The following is a 17,258-nucleotide window of genomic DNA, read 5'->3' as shown; positions in this document are numbered from 1 at the left end:
CTTCTGCTTCATCAGGTCTGGAAAGGGGTCTAAGAGTCTGCATTTCTAAGAAGTCCCCAAATGATGCCAAACCACACACCACAATTTGAAGATCAGTGCCTTAGCTATTAATTAGAAACTAAGAGATGGAACTTATGCCTGAAATTCCAGTGCATCTGTCATAATTAATAGCTAGCTTTCCCCCTCCTCTTCATCTAGCCGCTAGGACATTTGCAGTGATGGTTCCTACCTTGCCCCCCACAGCCACTGGCCTATCAAAGATGCCGTGCATGCCCAGAATGGCCGACTGAGGGGGGTTGATGATGGGCGTTCCAAAGAGTGAGCCGAAAACACCTCCGTTGCTAATGGTGAAAGTACCACCATCCATATCTTCAATGGCAAGTTCATTCTTTCGGGCCTAAGAATGGAGATTTAATCACTGCAATATAAGGACAACCCAGCTTTCTTCACCTACAGGGAGTCCAGAAGGCTCCTGTCTGAGATCAACAGTCCAACTTCTAGCTGTTGTTCAGCAGAAGACGCCTGTGGCCAGGCCTCCACCAGAGGACAGGCACGATGCCTTGAGGACCTTTGCTTTCCCCAGCAGGCCTCCTCTGACGAGGTCTTCCGTGACAAGAGCACAATGAGCGCTGCCAGATAGCTAGAGTTCGGCTCCTGGGGGTGACTGCCAGTCTCGAGCTCCACACACCTTACCCAGCAGAGCAAGGCACCAGTTCCCTGATCACTGCCCACCAGTGAGCCCAGCCTTCCCCGGCCCCTCCTCCCTGACCTGCCCAGCAACCAACACACATGCTGCTTTCCACTTTACCTTTTCTCCCAGTTCGCTGATGGTTCGCTCTATATCTGCATAATTCATAGCTTCCACGTTCCTGATAACAGGAACCACCAGACCCTGATGAGAGTGAAAAGCTGTTTTCAGTTGCAGATTAATAGTACCCTTTATAATCCCTTGATTCAAGTGGGTGGTCTCTGCTCCCCATTGAGCATCTTAATGACTCAATGTGATTAACAGAGTCTAAAATATTTAGGCTTAACATTAAAAGAATGTGGTGGGGTCAAAAGCAGATTACTCTTTTACTAACTCCCTTCTACGACAGGATTACAGAAATGCTCTCTCCCCAGGGGTCTGCTTTTTTATACAAAGTGAGAGTCTAAGACCAGAGCTCCCCACCGCTTTCCCCAACATACCCGTGGGGTGGCCACGGCGACACTGATGTCAATATAATCCCTATACACCACCTCTTTGGTTGTGTCATCAATCACTGTGAGAGAAAACACATGTTACACACAACTGTCCAAGCCTAGGCTAATGCAGAAATACTTGCGTTAACAGTGAAAATCCACCATGCCTGGTACAGTGGGCTGACCAGTCAGCAGGAAAACCATTGCACTGCCTGGGGCGGACTCCTCTTACTCCCAACCAATCCTAACATTTCCCAAGTGCCCTGAGGCCGAGCACGGGAGCACCCGTTTTTCAAAGGAAGACTCAGTACACCGGCTCACACAGGATAGGTATGCACGGAGCTCCCTTTAACTAGCTCTGCCCAAACCCTCCCTTAACAGAGAATGGCTAGGTTTAAAAAGTGCTCCCAAAAAGGCAGATGCAAAGGGAGGGGTGGTAGTGCTGCCCATTCCGCTGCCTACTCTCCGCAGGAGGTGAGGGAGGCCTCGTTCTCGGAGACTCCAGAGGCAGCAGGGTAGTGTAAGCCAGCAAACCGGCAGCTGAAAGTCTAGGTCTGGTGCTCATGAGAAAATACAGGCTCGGTACTCTTTTCCACAGAAAGTCTATGTTGTGTTGTTAGATAAGCCACCAAGGCAAAGCATGTGGGAAGTGATAAAGAGGCCAAAAGAACTCTGAGAAATGCCTACATATACAGGCAGGCAGAAGAAAGGGATGGAGAGCCAATGAGGAAGCATGAGAAGAATGGAAGGAACAAGAGGTACATACACATCTGGACAAAGCAAAGACAGCCCTCTACCTACCTAGAGCACATCACTCAATGCAAGGGACTAGAGCTTCTATTTCTAGATCTTTAGGGACCCTGGCATTGCTCAGAATTGCAAAAGTGTCACTGTCCACCCCCCCAACCTTCCAGGGAACAGAGAAGTGTCTCAATAGGAAAGAGAACTGCTTGTTAGGTCAACATTTCAATAACGTAGGTGAGCAAAAAGTAAGGAAAACGAGCATCAAGTCCATGAAAGAGGGGCCAAGCCCAGGGCCTCCCACTGAGGTCCATCGACCAGAAATCAAAGGTCACCCTGGAGCCTATGCCAAGTGGGAAGTCAGGCCCCAAGATCCCGGGGCCCCTGGAAAGGCAAGTGCTAGACAGAACACGAGCTTCCACATGGACATGAGAAGCCCCGAGAGCTGGGCTGGCTCAGAAGTGTTTGTTGGCAGAGCAGCTGCCAAGCTATGAAATGGGAAGAGAAACCACTCTGTCCAGCTAGTGGGGAGAAAACAGCCATGACACCACTTCAGGAAGGTGATTCAAGAAATACCTAGAGAAAGACACTCATGTTTTCACAGGTATGAAATAAAGCCTTGGTCTGTGTGTGGGAGCACACATACCTCCTAGGACCTCTTCGAGTCCGGCCACCACAAACTCACCTGCATTGACCACAGGCTGCTCCTGCAAGGCAAAGGCTGAGGCCTTCACGAATGCCGACATGAAACCTAGTTTGAGGTTATGTTTCTTCAGAAAAGCATCTTTGTGCCGAGCCCTCATCTCTTGGATGTTACTATAAAAACACATTATAAAACAAAGTGACCACAAAGCCCTTATTTTACCTTTCATACCAGTTTCTAACTCCATGTACACAATTGGGTAAGCATTTTTCCCTTCCTCTGGACCATCTACCCAAGTTCAAGTTTTGAAATAGTCCAGCGGAGGTCAATACAATAACCTCGCTTCTTTACAAAACCTGGAATCAAAGAAATTGGGTCCAATCAGTCCTGACGGTATGGCTGAGCCCCTTATAGGGCTCCTTTCTATTCCAGAAGTCATAGAATTCAGTGACAGATAATATGAACAAGAGCTCACACAGCATACTAACATCCTTGCCTGGATGAGAAAGTGATTTCTAGCTACCCGAAACTCATGAGCTCTCTACTCTGAATAATTATTTTAAGCATAAACAAAGTCTACAAGATAAACAGTATTTTTTTTAAATTTCTTGTTAGAATTATGTCCAAAAAAATCCACCAAACTTGATTAGAACTTCCTTTTGACATTCTTCCTATCTTCCACTTAATGAAAACAAAACCTGAAAAAACTCCACAGGTGTTTGGGCTCCACGTGAGCAAAAGCACCCATGACTATATATGGTCAGGTATAGACCAGTGTTCTTTTAGGCTCATGGGAAAGTCAATAAACTCCCTCCTATCTCCACAGAGTTAGCAATTCCATATACTTGCTCCTTCAAACAGGTGCTAAACCCCCACCACATACATGTAAGGGCCAAGGCTGGGCGTCAAGATAATAAAGACACAGCCCTTACCCTTTCTATCAGTTTACTGGATGTGGTTTCCTTGGTATTTAGAAAGTGGACATGTGTGGCCCTAAGCTTTTCGAGTACAAGCAGCTGGGCCTTCTGGGAAGCCTTTGCGACATAAACAGCCTTTGTTCATTTAGGATTGGTTTTCCACAGATGTACCACATATATACTGCAGTTAGTGGGAAATGGCTTTCCCATCATTTTGCTACAGAAACCTCAGTATTTATCGGAATACAGTTCTGTGATGGAAACTGAATATAACTTTATCTCAGGCCCAAATGCTCCAGTTTTCCCTTTCTCCCCATAATGGCCTAATTTGACATTAGCATGAAAGAGAAGATGGTATAACTTTAACTCCCCCTTCAGACCATTTGCCTTTGAAAAAGGAAGTTTTCCGGGGGTGGGGGGGGGTGGGCGGGGGACTGATTAGGTTTAAATGTTTGTTTTCCTGAGTCTAACCTTATTTAGTGCTAGGATTACCACCCTAAAGACATTACTGGTTCCCAAGACACAAGAACTGCAGAAGAGGGAAAGAGATGTGATAAACATCTCTGCTTTCAAACCTGCCCAAATGCTATTGTCTGGTCATTAAGTAGTTTCTATTTCAGAGCTCTGCCCTTGGAGGCAGGGCCTGGGACAGCAGGGCAGAGGAGAAGGTCTAAGAAAGGCCCCTTATGGGTAGCTGATCAGCACAAGACCCAAGGGCACTCGATCTAAACCACATTACCGACTGTAGTGAGACCCCAGGCCATCGTTAAGTGACACCTCGATTAGCTGCTGAAATGAGATCCAGCTACTGCACTTACCTTCCAATCAAAGCTGTTGGGCCAACTGCATCTTCCAAGGCCACAAATATTTACATGTTTTGTCTTAAGGAATTAGGTAGAATTTCAAAGTCCAATTCAATTTGTGTACAATTTGGCCCTAATGCACTGAAACATAAGCTGCGGCCTTTGTGATTCATTAGTCAAGGTCCTTCCCTATGTCCTACAGATAGGAAGGAGAGAAATCTTTGGCTTGAATGACATCCCGTCTTTTTAGGAAGTTTCACAACAGCATGGATGACATCTAGTGAAACAGGCCACAGAGCCCTACTTCTGTGAACAACGCCACAGCATACTATCCATAAGCCCCTCCCTTCTCTACGCTTTTCAGATCCCTTCCTTAAGAAAACAAATTTCCCTAATGAAAAGTAGGCTAGCAGACTAAGCACTTAGAAGAAAAAGAGGCAAAGGGATGACCTGAAGACTTCATGATTTACCTCCCGAATTAGATATAAACTCTTATCCCTGGCATTCAAAACATTCTAAAAGTATGGATCCCACTTTCTTCCCATTCTTTCCCACATATTCCTCACAGCAGATAGTTCTCAAAAGTATCCTGTACTTGCCTGTGTCAGCGCCGTTATTATTTACATCGTCTGGACTGACCCTTCCCCGCAATGCTACCTGTGTCAAAATGCTAGTCAATCTTAGGCCTATTAAAAATCTCTTTTCTCCAGGAAGCACCGGGGGGAACTTCCCCTCCCCACTTCTGCTCTCCATCTCAAAAACAAATGATCTCATTCTCTCTACTTCATACTTTTACCCACTGATACTTCTTTTTCTAGATTTTACTTTGTGATTTTTAAAAGATTTATTTATTTTAGAGAGAGAGGTACACAGGGGGTTGGGGGAGGCGGAGAGGGAGAGAAAGAATCCCAAGCTGACTCCCCGCTGAGCCCGACACAGGCCGACCCCAGAGATCCTGACCTGAGTCGAAATTCAACCGAATGAGCCACCCAATCAACAGCCAGCTCACCCTAGAAATTGGTGCACTAAATTTGTCCCTTTGGTTATACATCCTGAGGTTTTTACTGAAAAACACACCTTGCTTTCCCTTTCATTATCACAGCTGGGAAAGGCGAAAGCTAGGACAAGCTGGTGCTTTCCCACCACCCAAATCTGAGCCACTTCAGAACACAAATCAGGAGCAGTCGCTGTGAGAAAGCAGCAGGGTGCTGGGCTTTGACTCTGAGTGTGCGGTCAAACGGTTCTCCATCCCAAGGGCAGGCCCTGTTGCCCCGGCTCTACTTGGCAACTCGACACTAGCCATCGGAATTTAACACCATTACCAGCCTCATTGATCAGACATCACAAAATTCAGGTATAAAAGGCTAAAAGTTTTTTACGTCACAGAGGCAGGCAATTAGAGAACGAACCCCATGGGTCACTCTGTTTTAGTCAACAGGCAGTGCAAAGAAGTACCTCTTCTTGCTGTTCGTTTTGGAATCAGCACTACGTAGGGGCTGGGGCAAGTTCAAGTGTTCTCCAAAAAAAAGGGCGCGGGGAGTCAGAGGCCCAGAGATCTCACCTCATGTCGATCTCATTGAAAGTAGTGAGCATCGCACACGTGTTCTGGGCCTCCTTCAGACGCTGGGCGATGCGCTGCCGCATCCTGTTCATTTTCTCCTGAAAGTAGGACAAGGATGAACAGTCTGGGCTCTCCGGATCAAGCCCTCCCCGGGGAATTCAGTCCAAGGGGGCACTCAGCTTGCAAGGACCGAGGTGTCACGGACTAGGATACCTAAGTAAAACAAGCGCTCCAGGCTCTCTAGTATTTTTAGGAGGTCTTCTCAGGCAGAGGAGCCCACACTCTTGACCATATACTTCCTTGAGGTTTTACAGTTGCCCCTGCCAGTGACTGCTACCACGGAGCCCTCAGTGAAGTGTGCCAGGAGGACAGGAACAGGGCTCAGTAAAACCACTTCTCCAGTGTGTGGTCCTGTGAGGGGGAGCGCACACTCCTAAGCTCCCGCCCCCTGCAGACCTCTCACTCAGCCAAGGCGGGCCGGCGGTAGCACAGCACCGTGGGAAGAGCCACTGGGCAGGTGCTCCAAAGACTTCAGGTTCTAGTCCTCTCAGATGACAAGTAGGAGGCTATGACAAGCTGCTTCCTAACCTTGGTTGCCATGGACTGCCAGCAATTCACAGGTAGGCACCACAATGCCCACGCCCCCTCATCTCAACCCTATCCCCTCGGCCTCCTACTGGCAGTGCTCCCCAGAGGCTTACCCGATGTTCTGAACGCAGACCCTTGCCGGCTCCTGGCTCAGCTACTGGCGGGGCAGGAGTGGGTTTCACTGCAGACACTGACAATGAACAGAAGGTACAGCTGCATCAGAAAATCAGAGAGACAGCAGCTCTTTTGGCCCATGCGTCCCATCCCCGTGCTTTCATAAAACCACCTTTCTGCAGCCCCCCCCCCAAAAAAACAAACCCCAACCAACCAGAGAAACAATTACTAAGTGCCAGTGCTGTCAGGCTGTCCTGTCACTTAATCCTTCGGATACCCTGAGGGGGACTAGTACCATTCCCACTTCACAAATGAAGATGTGCTCAGAGACGTTAAGGAGCTAGCCCAAAGGCACAGAGCTGTAAACAGAAAGCTGGGCTCCAACCCAGGTCTTCTGATACAAAGTCTAGAGTTCCTTCTACAAAGCAGCCACTGGAGCCTGTTCGGAGCCCTGACTGGTCTAAGATTGTGCCCTGCGAGGGAACATGGCATTGGAGGGGATGTTCTCCCACACAGAGACACGCAGGAGGGGGAGGCGTACCTGGCTTGCTAACAAGAGGCTGTGAGGGCGAGGGCACTGGAGGCATCTGAGTGGGTATGGATGCCACGGCGGGAGGAGGAACTGCTGGGGCTGGAGGCTCTGCTTTCGGGGCTGCAGCAGCAGGAGCTTCGGCTGGCTTGGCCTTCGCAGGGGCAGCTGGAAAACACGACAAGCAGAGGTCACTGGCACCGTCTGGAATGCAAAGCAACCGAATCACAGATACTAAACAAGGTGTAGCAGCAAAAGCTCTATCTCCAATCACCTGCCAAATGCTAACTGGCTATACACAAGGCACTACGAAACGCACACAAGGATGGAAGGCGCGGTCCTTCCATTCCCCGGGGCTCCCAGACGTCCTACGTTACACAACTGACCTCATTCAGCTGCCTTCCTGATTTCACAAATACCAACTCAAGATCAAATTTAGCAAGTACTTTAAAAGCACCCACTAAGCCCATGGCAATGTAAACTTCCAAGCAGAAGAAACGCAGGCAATTGAAGATGTTGATACACATATATGAAAGTAACACACTTCTGGTCATGGGAGTATGGACAGTCTTGTCTTCTATTTTAAAATCATGTGTGGAAGGATACTTTTTTTTCTTTTTTAAAGATTTTACTTATTTGACAGCGAGAGAGGGAACACAAGCAGGGGGAGTGGAAAGGGAGAAGCAGGCCTCCCTCTGAGCAGTGAGCCCAAGGCGGGGCTTGATCCCAGGACCCCGGGATCATGACCCGAACTGAAGGCAGACGCTAAACCAACTGAGCCACCCAGGAGCCCCTAATACTCTTTTAACTATAAAAAAATAAAAGTTTAAATAATCAAAGGCTCACTCAGACTTAAAGAGTTCGAAGCATTTCATCTAGCATAATGCTCTTAAACCACAACTTTAGATACTTTGATTTTATCCATCTGTACATACCTGGTTTCACATTTCATATTTAAATTAGAAGAACATTCTTTTTAAGGAATGATCAGAAGGTGAAAGAATTGATCTTATCCCCGGATGGGAGGATGGGTTAGCCTGGTGATGGGTATTAAAGAGGGCACGTTCTGCATGGAGCACTGGGTGTTATGCACAAACAATGAATCATGGAACGCTACATCAAAAACTAATGATGTAATGCATGGTGATTAACATAACAATAAAAAATTAAGGAAAAAAACCCTGATCTTATTCCCTAGCCTTCTACTGCACACTACTTCCATTCTGGGCTTCTGGTCGTACCCTGATCAATCTAAAGGATGTAATCTACTATCTCTCTCCTTAACTATTTTGATAAGGAAAAAGAAACAGACTTTAGTAATTACAGCATTTAACTAAGAATCAGAAAAAATTATTTTCTTTTCTAATCTCTCATATTGACTGTAAGGTGCCAAACAAATTCATTTCCTTCTCACTTTTTCCCAAGAGAGAGAGCAACCTTCCTTAGAAATGCTCTGAGCACAGATGTGAAAAAACAACACTGAATTCTCCAGAATAGACACCATGAAATATTACTTCTCCTCACTTTAGAATAGTGGCTTTTGGGATACTTGGGTGGCTCAGTCAGTTGAGCATTTGCCTTTGACTCAAGTCATGATCTCCAGGTCCTGGGATTAAGCCCCATGTTGGGCTCCCTGCTCAGCAGGAAGTCTGCTTCTCCCTTTCCCTCTGCCCTTTCCCCTGCTTATACTCTCTCTCTCTCTCTCTCAAATGAACAAATAAGATCTTAAAAAAGAATAGTGGCTCTCAGCCCTAGCTGTGTATCAGAATCACTTGGAGAGCATTTAAAAAAAAAAAAACAACTGTAATAGATAACCCACATCTGATAACCCCAGATTTAATATATCAGAATCCCTGGGCCATGGGGTCTACGCATTTGTGTTTGTTTATATAGATACACACACACACGTTTTTTGCTTTGTTTTTTTGAGAGAGAGATGCGTGTGTGGGGGGGTGATGGGAAGAGAGAGGTGTTTTTTTTTTTTTTTTTTTTTTTAATGAAGAGAGAGAATCTTAAAACAGGCTCCATGCCCAGGGCAGGGCTCCATCTCAGGACCCTGGAATCATGACCTGAGAAGAAATCAAGAGTTGGTCACGTAACCAATGGAGCCCCCAGGGTGCCCTGCATTTGTTATTTTTAAAGCCCCCATCTGATTCTGACGCCAGGGCTGAGGACAGGAAGAAAAAAAAAAATCACTATCTTTAAAATCTTCTTCATTCTATTGTATCTTTAAGAAAAGGTCCAGCACGAACCATGAGAGACTATGGACTCTGAGAAACAAACTGGGGGAGGGAGTGGGGGAATGGGTTAGCCTGGTGATGGGTATTAAAGAGGGCACGTATTGAATGGAGCACTGGGTGTTATATGCAAACAATGAATCATGGAACACTACAGCAAAAACTAATGATGTAATGTATGGTGATTAACAGAACATTAAAAAAAAAAAAGTCCAGCATAAGAAATATACGCGGAAAGAACAGAGTTATTATGAGGTTTTAGGTTTCTTTAAATACCATTTTCTTTTAGAACTTGGCATTTAAAGTACCCACTGCATAAATATCACCTGTCTTAGTCCCTCAACTAACAGCAGCTGGAATGCCAAACAGTCTTTGAGGTATCAAGGAATTAGTACATTATGCTCCGCCCCAATTCCAAGGGGGAACCACTGGAGATCTTGACAACCAGGAGAACTTCTTTACCGCCAGTTTTCCTGAGTGTGAAGAGAGGAGTGCCTCCTTCTACTTTTCCCCCATCAGGTACCAAAAGAGCTTCAATCACGCCATTTGCTGGTGATGGAACCTGCACAGATGTCTGGAAAACAAGGACAGATGGAGAAAGAGTCCGAATTTTTACTCGGCATTAGAAAATTGTCTAGAATCTCAAACATGAGTCACAACAGTCGCAGCAGATATACTAGGCTCTGCTTATAGAAACACCAAGGCCACACTCTCAGAGTAATGAAGAGTCAATGCTATTGTCAAGATTCACCCTTTGTCCTTTCTCAGAAACATTAAAGTCATGTTCAGTTAATGTGTTTCCAAGTGATACACAAAAAACAAATGGAAACAGAAACAGTTCCTGCACATGCACACACAAACACACATGTGCTACAAAACTAAAGCTTTTATCGAAGTACATAATACATATAACCGAGAACAATCCAAAATTAAAATTTTACACCTTTTTCTTTTTAATGAGCTATTCCAACACTTTTACAACTGAGGTTAGAGCAAGTTAAACATTATATTTAAACCGTTAAGTCCCCTTTTTTTAATTAGGTTTTTTTACATGAAAAATTATACTGATACAGGACAAGCCTACCTTGTCAGTTTCGATCTCACAAACCACTTCATCTTCTGCAACAGTGTCTCCAACGGCTGAAAAGACAGTCAAAGGTTATCTGTTAAGGGGGGGGACCCCAGTAGCCACAAATCCGTTTTTGATAGGTGTGTTATAAGACCCTTTCCTACAGGGCCAGGAAAAATTACATTTCAGGTAAAGAGAAGGGAGAAACCTGATTATTGGGGCAGGGAGAGGGGGAGGTCAGTGATGACAACTTTATAAAGTATTTAAACTTAAGTAAGTAGGGCCTGAAATCTTACCTTTCTCCCACCTGACATCTCCCTCTGTGACAGATTCTGCAAATGCTGGGGTTTTGACTGTAATCACATCATCCTCTAGGAAAAAAAAGCAAAAAAGAAAATCACATATAGGCCATTATTTTTCCTTTTTAATTAAACTCTGTCAGTTGTTGCTCTTCCCATTAAAATGCCATTCCCAAGAAGGCAGGGAACCGAAGGAAAGTACTTACTGCACATAGCTGTAGTTCTGAAGAAGCGAACATTGAAGACACTACTGTTGTTAATACTACAGAAAAAAAAAAACATAAGAAAAGTAAACGTCTTTAGCAGGTGAACCACGCGCATTGTAGTCTAGACAAGGGACCATGGACCACTTTCCCTTTAAATCAGTGATTCTCAGCCAGGGGTGCCCATGAGTGTCCCCCTGGGGGAACTTTTTCAAAACATTCATGTCCAGGCCCCATCCCCAGAGATTCTGACTCAGCAGGTCTACAGCAGAGGCTGGATGACATGGATACCCTACGTAGTAAACTCCTTGGGTGAGTCCAGAACCCCGTGCTCAGTGAAATGCCAGCTCCCACAAAACAGAGACTTTCATTTGGTTCAGCGAAGAAAAAGATAAGCATCTCAGTCCTTTGCACACCCACCAAAAGGAATTAGCTTCCCGATTAGGTTTTTTTCTGGACGAAATTCAAGGACAATAAACTGGGTGCCCTCGCAGTACCTGCCATTGTGTCACAAACAATGAAGTTTCTGTCTGCAGGATTACAGACTGAGATCAGATAAGGCAGCAAGAGGAGACAATTAGCTTGGAATTAAAAAAAGATCTTATGGGGGGGTGGTTGGCAGGGGGCAAATTAACAAGAACAAAACAAAACAAACCTCCTGTATCTCCTAGTTGGTTCTCTTGCTAGGAGGCCACACACTGGTCCATTCTGGACTCATTCAAGAGGAACGTCAAAAGACCAAGGTATTTTCTGGTATGACACTAACTTCAAATAATGTAAACTAGAGAATGATACCACTTTGCATGCACAAAACCACTAAGAGTGGTTAACTCTGGACAGTGGGAGATGTAGATACATACAGTACCTATGGTTATGTTACATCCATACACATTTTGGGAGAGTGATCTGGACCGATGGGGACTTTCACTTTCTACACTTCAGGATTCTGAATATTCTATAACAAGCATCTTTATAATACAGAAGTAAAACAGATTTAAGCTGCCGTTTGGTATTTTTACTCTTGTAATGTCAAAATAACTGTAAGATCTATTTAAAAATCAAGGGGAAAATGTACGTTTTTATTTTTTTTAGATTTTATTTATTTACCTATCTATCTATCTGAGAGAGAGAATGGGAGACAGATCTATCTATCTATCTATCTATCTATCTATCTATCTGAGAGAGAGAATGGGAGACAGACAGCATGAGAGGGGAGAGGGTCAGAGGGAGAAGTAGGCTCCCCGCTGAGCAGGGAGACCGATGCGGTACTTGATCCCGGGACTCCCGAATCATGACCCGAGCCGAAGGCAGTTGCTTAACCAACTGAGCCACCCAGGCGCCCCTGTACGTTATTTTTTAAAAAGCACGGAACACAAAGTGATCTGCATAAAGTTTATAACCATGTGGTAAGTGGTCATGGACAAGAACTCGTGGGTAATTTGCAATTGCAGAGACTGCTCTGTGAGGACGCTCAAGAACCTGGAGCACTGGCTGTCCCAAGGAAGAGGAACTTGGGGGCATGCAGGACAAGGGTAAAGTCTCTTTTTACTTTTGAATCATGAAAAACCAAAATGTTTTATAATGAAAGTTTTTTTAAAATAAGGTGGGTACTTATTTTCTCACCCCACAAAGTTTAATGTTGTGGGTTTTTTCTTTTTTTTTTTTTAACAAATAATTTACTGGGGCACCTGGGTGGCTCAGTAGGTTAAGCATCTTGACTTTGACTCAGGTCATGATCTCAGGGTCCTGCTCAGCAGGGAGCCTGCTTGTCCCTCTCCCTCTGCCCCTCCCCCCACTGGTGCTCTCTGATAAAATCTTAAAAAAAGAAATTTACTTTTAAATACTTATTTGTTGTATTTATTGCATCGAAATTTGTGGTTGTTCCAATTTTCATTAAAGTTGCAGATGAGTAGCACATTTTGAATTGCTCTAAATAATTTTTAAGTTACAAAAGTATTAGATGTTCACTTGAGAGTATTTGGAAACAGCAAAAAAACATGATTATACTGTACAGAAAAAAATAGAATCACTTTATAACCTGTGTTTCCCCACTTATCATAATGTGAACATGTCAACATGACACAGCTTAAGCAATCCCCTGTTATTTTGGCCATTTTGAGAGAAATCTGGGTATACCAGGAGTTCTTCATTTAGAAATGGAATTGCTAGATCAAAGAATACACACAGTTCAAGACTAATGAATGCTAATTGCCCTCTAAAAACTAACTCAGAAATTCATACTTCTAGTACTAAGTGCATCATTTTCTCAATTGAAAAGAAAATCCCATTGTGATGCACAGTGAAAGAACTAATCTGGTGACCCTTCATTTTAAGGATTCTCCCTATGCAGAACACAGCTTTATAGCTGTTTAACAGATAACTAGAAAGCATCCTCTTACCACCTACCGGAAAATACTTGGAATGCAAAGTAGCACTAAGCAATACTCATAAGCAGAAGTTAATCTGAAACACACACGGGTGGCCTTTCTCCAAACTCTATTATGCAATAATAGCATTCCCTCTGAAGTAGTCAAAGTCCCAGGACTCAACTCACTGTCTTTTGCTTTTACGGTTTCTAAAATGAGTAACTATGCTACCAAGAGGATGCTCTAAATCTCCACAGGAAATGTGAACCTCCAGCCCTTCGGCTGCACTTGTATCCAACCAGAATACTCAAGAGTAACCTACTAGATCTATTCCCATAAAGAGAGGGTTCCAACTTCACTTTCATTACAATCTAAACACCTGAGGACAAGCACACTCCAGCGCCAGCACCTGACATGGGGCTGACGCTCAACGTACATCACATGTCATAAATCAACATCAAGGTTAGGTCTAGAGACTCAACATAAGCACCTTGATTATCTAGGCCTGGAAGCCAGTGAAGAAAGCAGGTGGTCAAATTTAGAACTGGTGTCTTAAATACCCCATGGCCACACATCTGTGCTCCCCAGTGATACTTACACAATCTTCCTGCTGTCAGGGTAACCTGGTCCCTGACATAAGGAGACCCCTGCAAGAAACAAAACAACTCTTAACCAACAACTCTTATACAGGATACCTGCTGGGAATGGGAAAGAAATCTGTTCACCCCCTAACTCTGACACGGAGCAAGATCAAATGTAGGCAACAATATAATCCTTATCACACAGAGTCCTGCTTCTCAATGGCAAAGAGCAACAGGTATGTGGGGTTGAGAGCGGGTATGTGTTTGAAAAAAGGAGAATTCTAAGGGCAAAGCCTGAAGTAGTTTTATCATATTTACCTTAAAATTCATAAACTGTCATTATCCCTATATGTTTTCACAATAAAACCTCCCTACTCCCCCAAGTGTTCAAATATATTTGAAGCTTGAGAAAGACCCATCATGGCTTATCCTGTGACTACACAAAGCCTAATCTGAGAAGCAGTGGGCATGTTTGGTCTGGGTTTCTGTTTCCCTGGTTACTTAAAATGCACTGAGCTGGAAGTCTTACTGCATAAACCCTAGTAGCAAAGACTGGGCTACTTTAAGCCCAGGGTCTCCAGTTTGCCCCAGTACTGAGCAAATCATTGTCCCTCCTATCAGTTTATTGCCTTCCCAAGAGCTCTCTGAGGTCGTCCCCTCTGGTCAAACTCAGCAAGGTGGGAGTCCCTTTCTGCCCCACCAAACGTCCTTATCACAGATAACTGCATTTCCCCAAATGACAACTATTACAACTAACAAGGGCTGCCGCCTCACCTGAACATATTCTTCCAGAGGTCTTTTTTTTCAGATCTATTAACAACTCTTCTAAATAAACCATGGGTTCAGGAAACACCAGAGGAGAAAGAGCGCTCCCTTGTGTCTCTTCCTCCCCCAAATCTCCAGAGTTTCAGAGTCAAGTAAATCACTTCCATGTCCAGCAGTCCATGCCTCTGCAGTACAAATCCCAAGTACAGCGTATCTTTGAGCTAGAACAGCCAGCAGCCCATACTGAGTTTTGGAACCCTGAGTCCAATTTAGAGTTCATCTTACAGCAAGTCTCATTTGTACAGTGCTTTAGGGTTTATAAAAAGCTTTCACATAATGCCCTCATTTTGATTTTCATGTCTCACAACTCCCTAAAGTAGAACGACCATCTGCTATTATTCCCAGTTTTTACCTAAGTAGGGCTTCTGGAGGTTTAGGAGACTAGCCCAAGGTGAAGCCCTGAACCACAACGCATACCCCAAGTACAAGGTTCTTTCCATTGTCCTGCCGGTCTATAAATGGAGAAAATGTTTACTTTTAGAATTCCTAGTTTAAAAGAATATTTATTATTGACAGTCCGCTCCAAGCTTACACTCTGTTAGGTGCCTATGTTCTCATGACTATTAGAATAAAGTCCAAAAACTTTACACATTCCTGTACTGTCCAGCCCTATCTTTCCAGCCAGACAGGCTTCCTTTCCATTTCTATGACTGGTCAAGTCCCTTCCTGCCGGACAACCTTTGCACTAGCAATGCCCTTTGCCTGGAATATTGGTCTCTTGGCCAACTGCTATGTATTCTTAAAGACTTGGCTTAAATATCACTTTTTCAGGGAAGCCTTTACTGACATTCTCACCACTCTCTCCACCTTCCCAAGACGGGTTACATCCCACCCTTTCATTATGCCTTGCATTTCTCGCTCATAGTCATCACAATGTAATTGCGGCCTTATGTGTGCATAAATGTCTATTTGCTGTCTCTCCAGCTAGCCCATATGATTCTGGAGGGTAGAGACCATCTGTATCCTGTCACCTAGCATAGTGCCTGGCACGTAGGAAGAACTCAAATGCTCTGTTGAGCACATGAGTAAATGACAACATGGTGGGTTAAGAACTTAGGTTGAGGAGTCAGGTAGAGCAGGCTTGACCAATAGGTGGCTGAATGACCTTGGTCAAGGCACTTTCCCTTTCCTAGCCTTGGGTCATGCATTTGTAAAACAATGAGAATACCTCTTATTGTTTCTTGATGATTAACTGCAAAACGCACAGAAAGCACTCAGAACCATATTTGGCCCACAGAAAACTCCTACTAGGATCTACTCATCCAACAAATATTTATGCCAGGCATACAAAAAATTGGGATAAGACCTAAATTCCTTCCAATAGTCCCTACACCATCTTCTATCTCATGCCATTCCTTCCTTTAACCAAAATTCTCTGGCTGAATCACCTTTTTTCCAGTTTCAAAACACTTCAACTTCTTCCCTTCTTCAGGGACTCTGTACATGCTATTCCCTTTCCTTTTCCTGCTCTTCACTGAACTCGCCTCTGTCACATCCTCTGGGTTGCAGCTTTAATGTCCCCTACTAAAGAAGGGCCTTCTGTCCACCTTCATTTTCCTTCTCAGCACTTAACCAAAATTCATGATCCTTCATTTGCTTATCAATTTACACTTTGTCCTTCCCGCTAGACCATAAGCTCCAGGAGATCAGAACTGTTAACTGCTGTATCCCTAGTGAGCGCCTAGCACAGTGCCTGCCTGATAGGCAGTAGAAACTCGGTAACTACGTGCCAAATGAATACAGGATAGCTGTTATTAAATAGCACTTTGTTTCGCTCCACATCATGTGGAGAAACATAGGCACCCCGGTTTCCTCAAATACTGCTCTGCCCAGGAGGAGAGCACGTTAGGTAACGGCAAGGGCACAACTTACCAGGCAGGGAACGTCTCCCTAGAGGGCAGTTCCCCTGTTGAGAAAGAAGACATTATCGACGTCACCCATGATGAAAGGAGGGAAGCAGCAGCTTTTTAAGTACAGACTCAAAGCTGTCCAGGCGCTAGTGACAGGTGAATCTCGTGACTCCAAAAGGCAAATGCAACAGCCAAGGCTCTCAGTCCCAGTCAACACCCTGGGCCTGCCAAGCTACCTCAACTTCCCATCGGGGCTGACACCCACTAACGGGAGTGGGGGCGGGCCCCGATCCCGTCGGGGTACTCGGCGGCGCCTCCTCCCAAACTCGGGGTCTCGTGCCTGGACGGGCGCGGCTCTGGGCGGCTCCTCCGCCCGGGCGCGGAGGGTGGGGCCCAGCAGGGGACGGGGCGCCGGCTGCCTCGGGAAGGCAGGGGGCTGCTGGGCTCTGCAAGACGACCCCGAGAGCAACGGCGGCCCCGGGCCGCCCAGCGCGCGGCCTCCGCGTCCCGGTGCCCTTGGTGCCGGGCTTGACCGGCGCGCCGCGCTCCTGCTCCCCAGGCTGCCCCTCTGCCCGCCGGCAGGTTTCTCATCCGCCGGTACCTCGGCCCAACCGGACCGTACCTTCTGAAAGGCAGAGAGCGAGCGGCTGAACGCCCGGGACACGCAGCGGGACCGGGACAGCATCGCGGCGGCGGCGGAGCCGAGGGCGGGCGGACACCGGATATAGGGCCCGGCAACAACCGGAAGCG

General features: G+C 45.5%; 1 protein-coding gene across 1 annotated transcript in view; it reads right to left on the bottom strand.

The window, feature by feature from the left end:
• DLST (dihydrolipoamide S-succinyltransferase) overlaps window positions 1–17,258 on the bottom strand; it is a 19,746-nt gene extending 2,488 nt beyond the window's left edge. The window contains exons 1-14 of the mRNA XM_045901244.3: window positions 17,131–17,258; window positions 16,531–16,564; window positions 13,851–13,899; window positions 10,890–10,945; window positions 10,681–10,755; window positions 10,400–10,455; window positions 9,778–9,889; window positions 7,091–7,246; window positions 6,549–6,625; window positions 5,848–5,945; window positions 2,609–2,739; window positions 1,189–1,262; window positions 809–892; window positions 230–397 (exon numbers count right to left, since the gene is read on the bottom strand). Coding sequence (XP_045757200.1) covers window positions 230–397; window positions 809–892; window positions 1,189–1,262; window positions 2,609–2,739; window positions 5,848–5,945; window positions 6,549–6,625; window positions 7,091–7,246; window positions 9,778–9,889; window positions 10,400–10,455; window positions 10,681–10,755; window positions 10,890–10,945; window positions 13,851–13,899; window positions 16,531–16,564; window positions 17,131–17,193 — 1,233 coding nt within the window. The 5' untranslated portion in view covers window positions 17,194–17,258. The remainder of the gene's footprint in view (window positions 1–229; window positions 398–808; window positions 893–1,188; window positions 1,263–2,608; window positions 2,740–5,847; window positions 5,946–6,548; window positions 6,626–7,090; window positions 7,247–9,777; window positions 9,890–10,399; window positions 10,456–10,680; window positions 10,756–10,889; window positions 10,946–13,850; window positions 13,900–16,530; window positions 16,565–17,130) is intronic.

Source organism: Mirounga angustirostris, unplaced genomic scaffold (genome assembly GCF_029215605.1).
Source record: "Mirounga angustirostris isolate CCGP_5_RB_7025 unplaced genomic scaffold, mMirAng1.0.hap1 SCAF_9, whole genome shotgun sequence".
NCBI lineage: Eukaryota > Metazoa > Chordata > Mammalia > Carnivora > Phocidae > Mirounga > Mirounga angustirostris.
The sequence above is the reverse complement of the archived record's forward strand: the minus strand, read 5'-3'. Positions and strand labels throughout refer to the sequence as shown.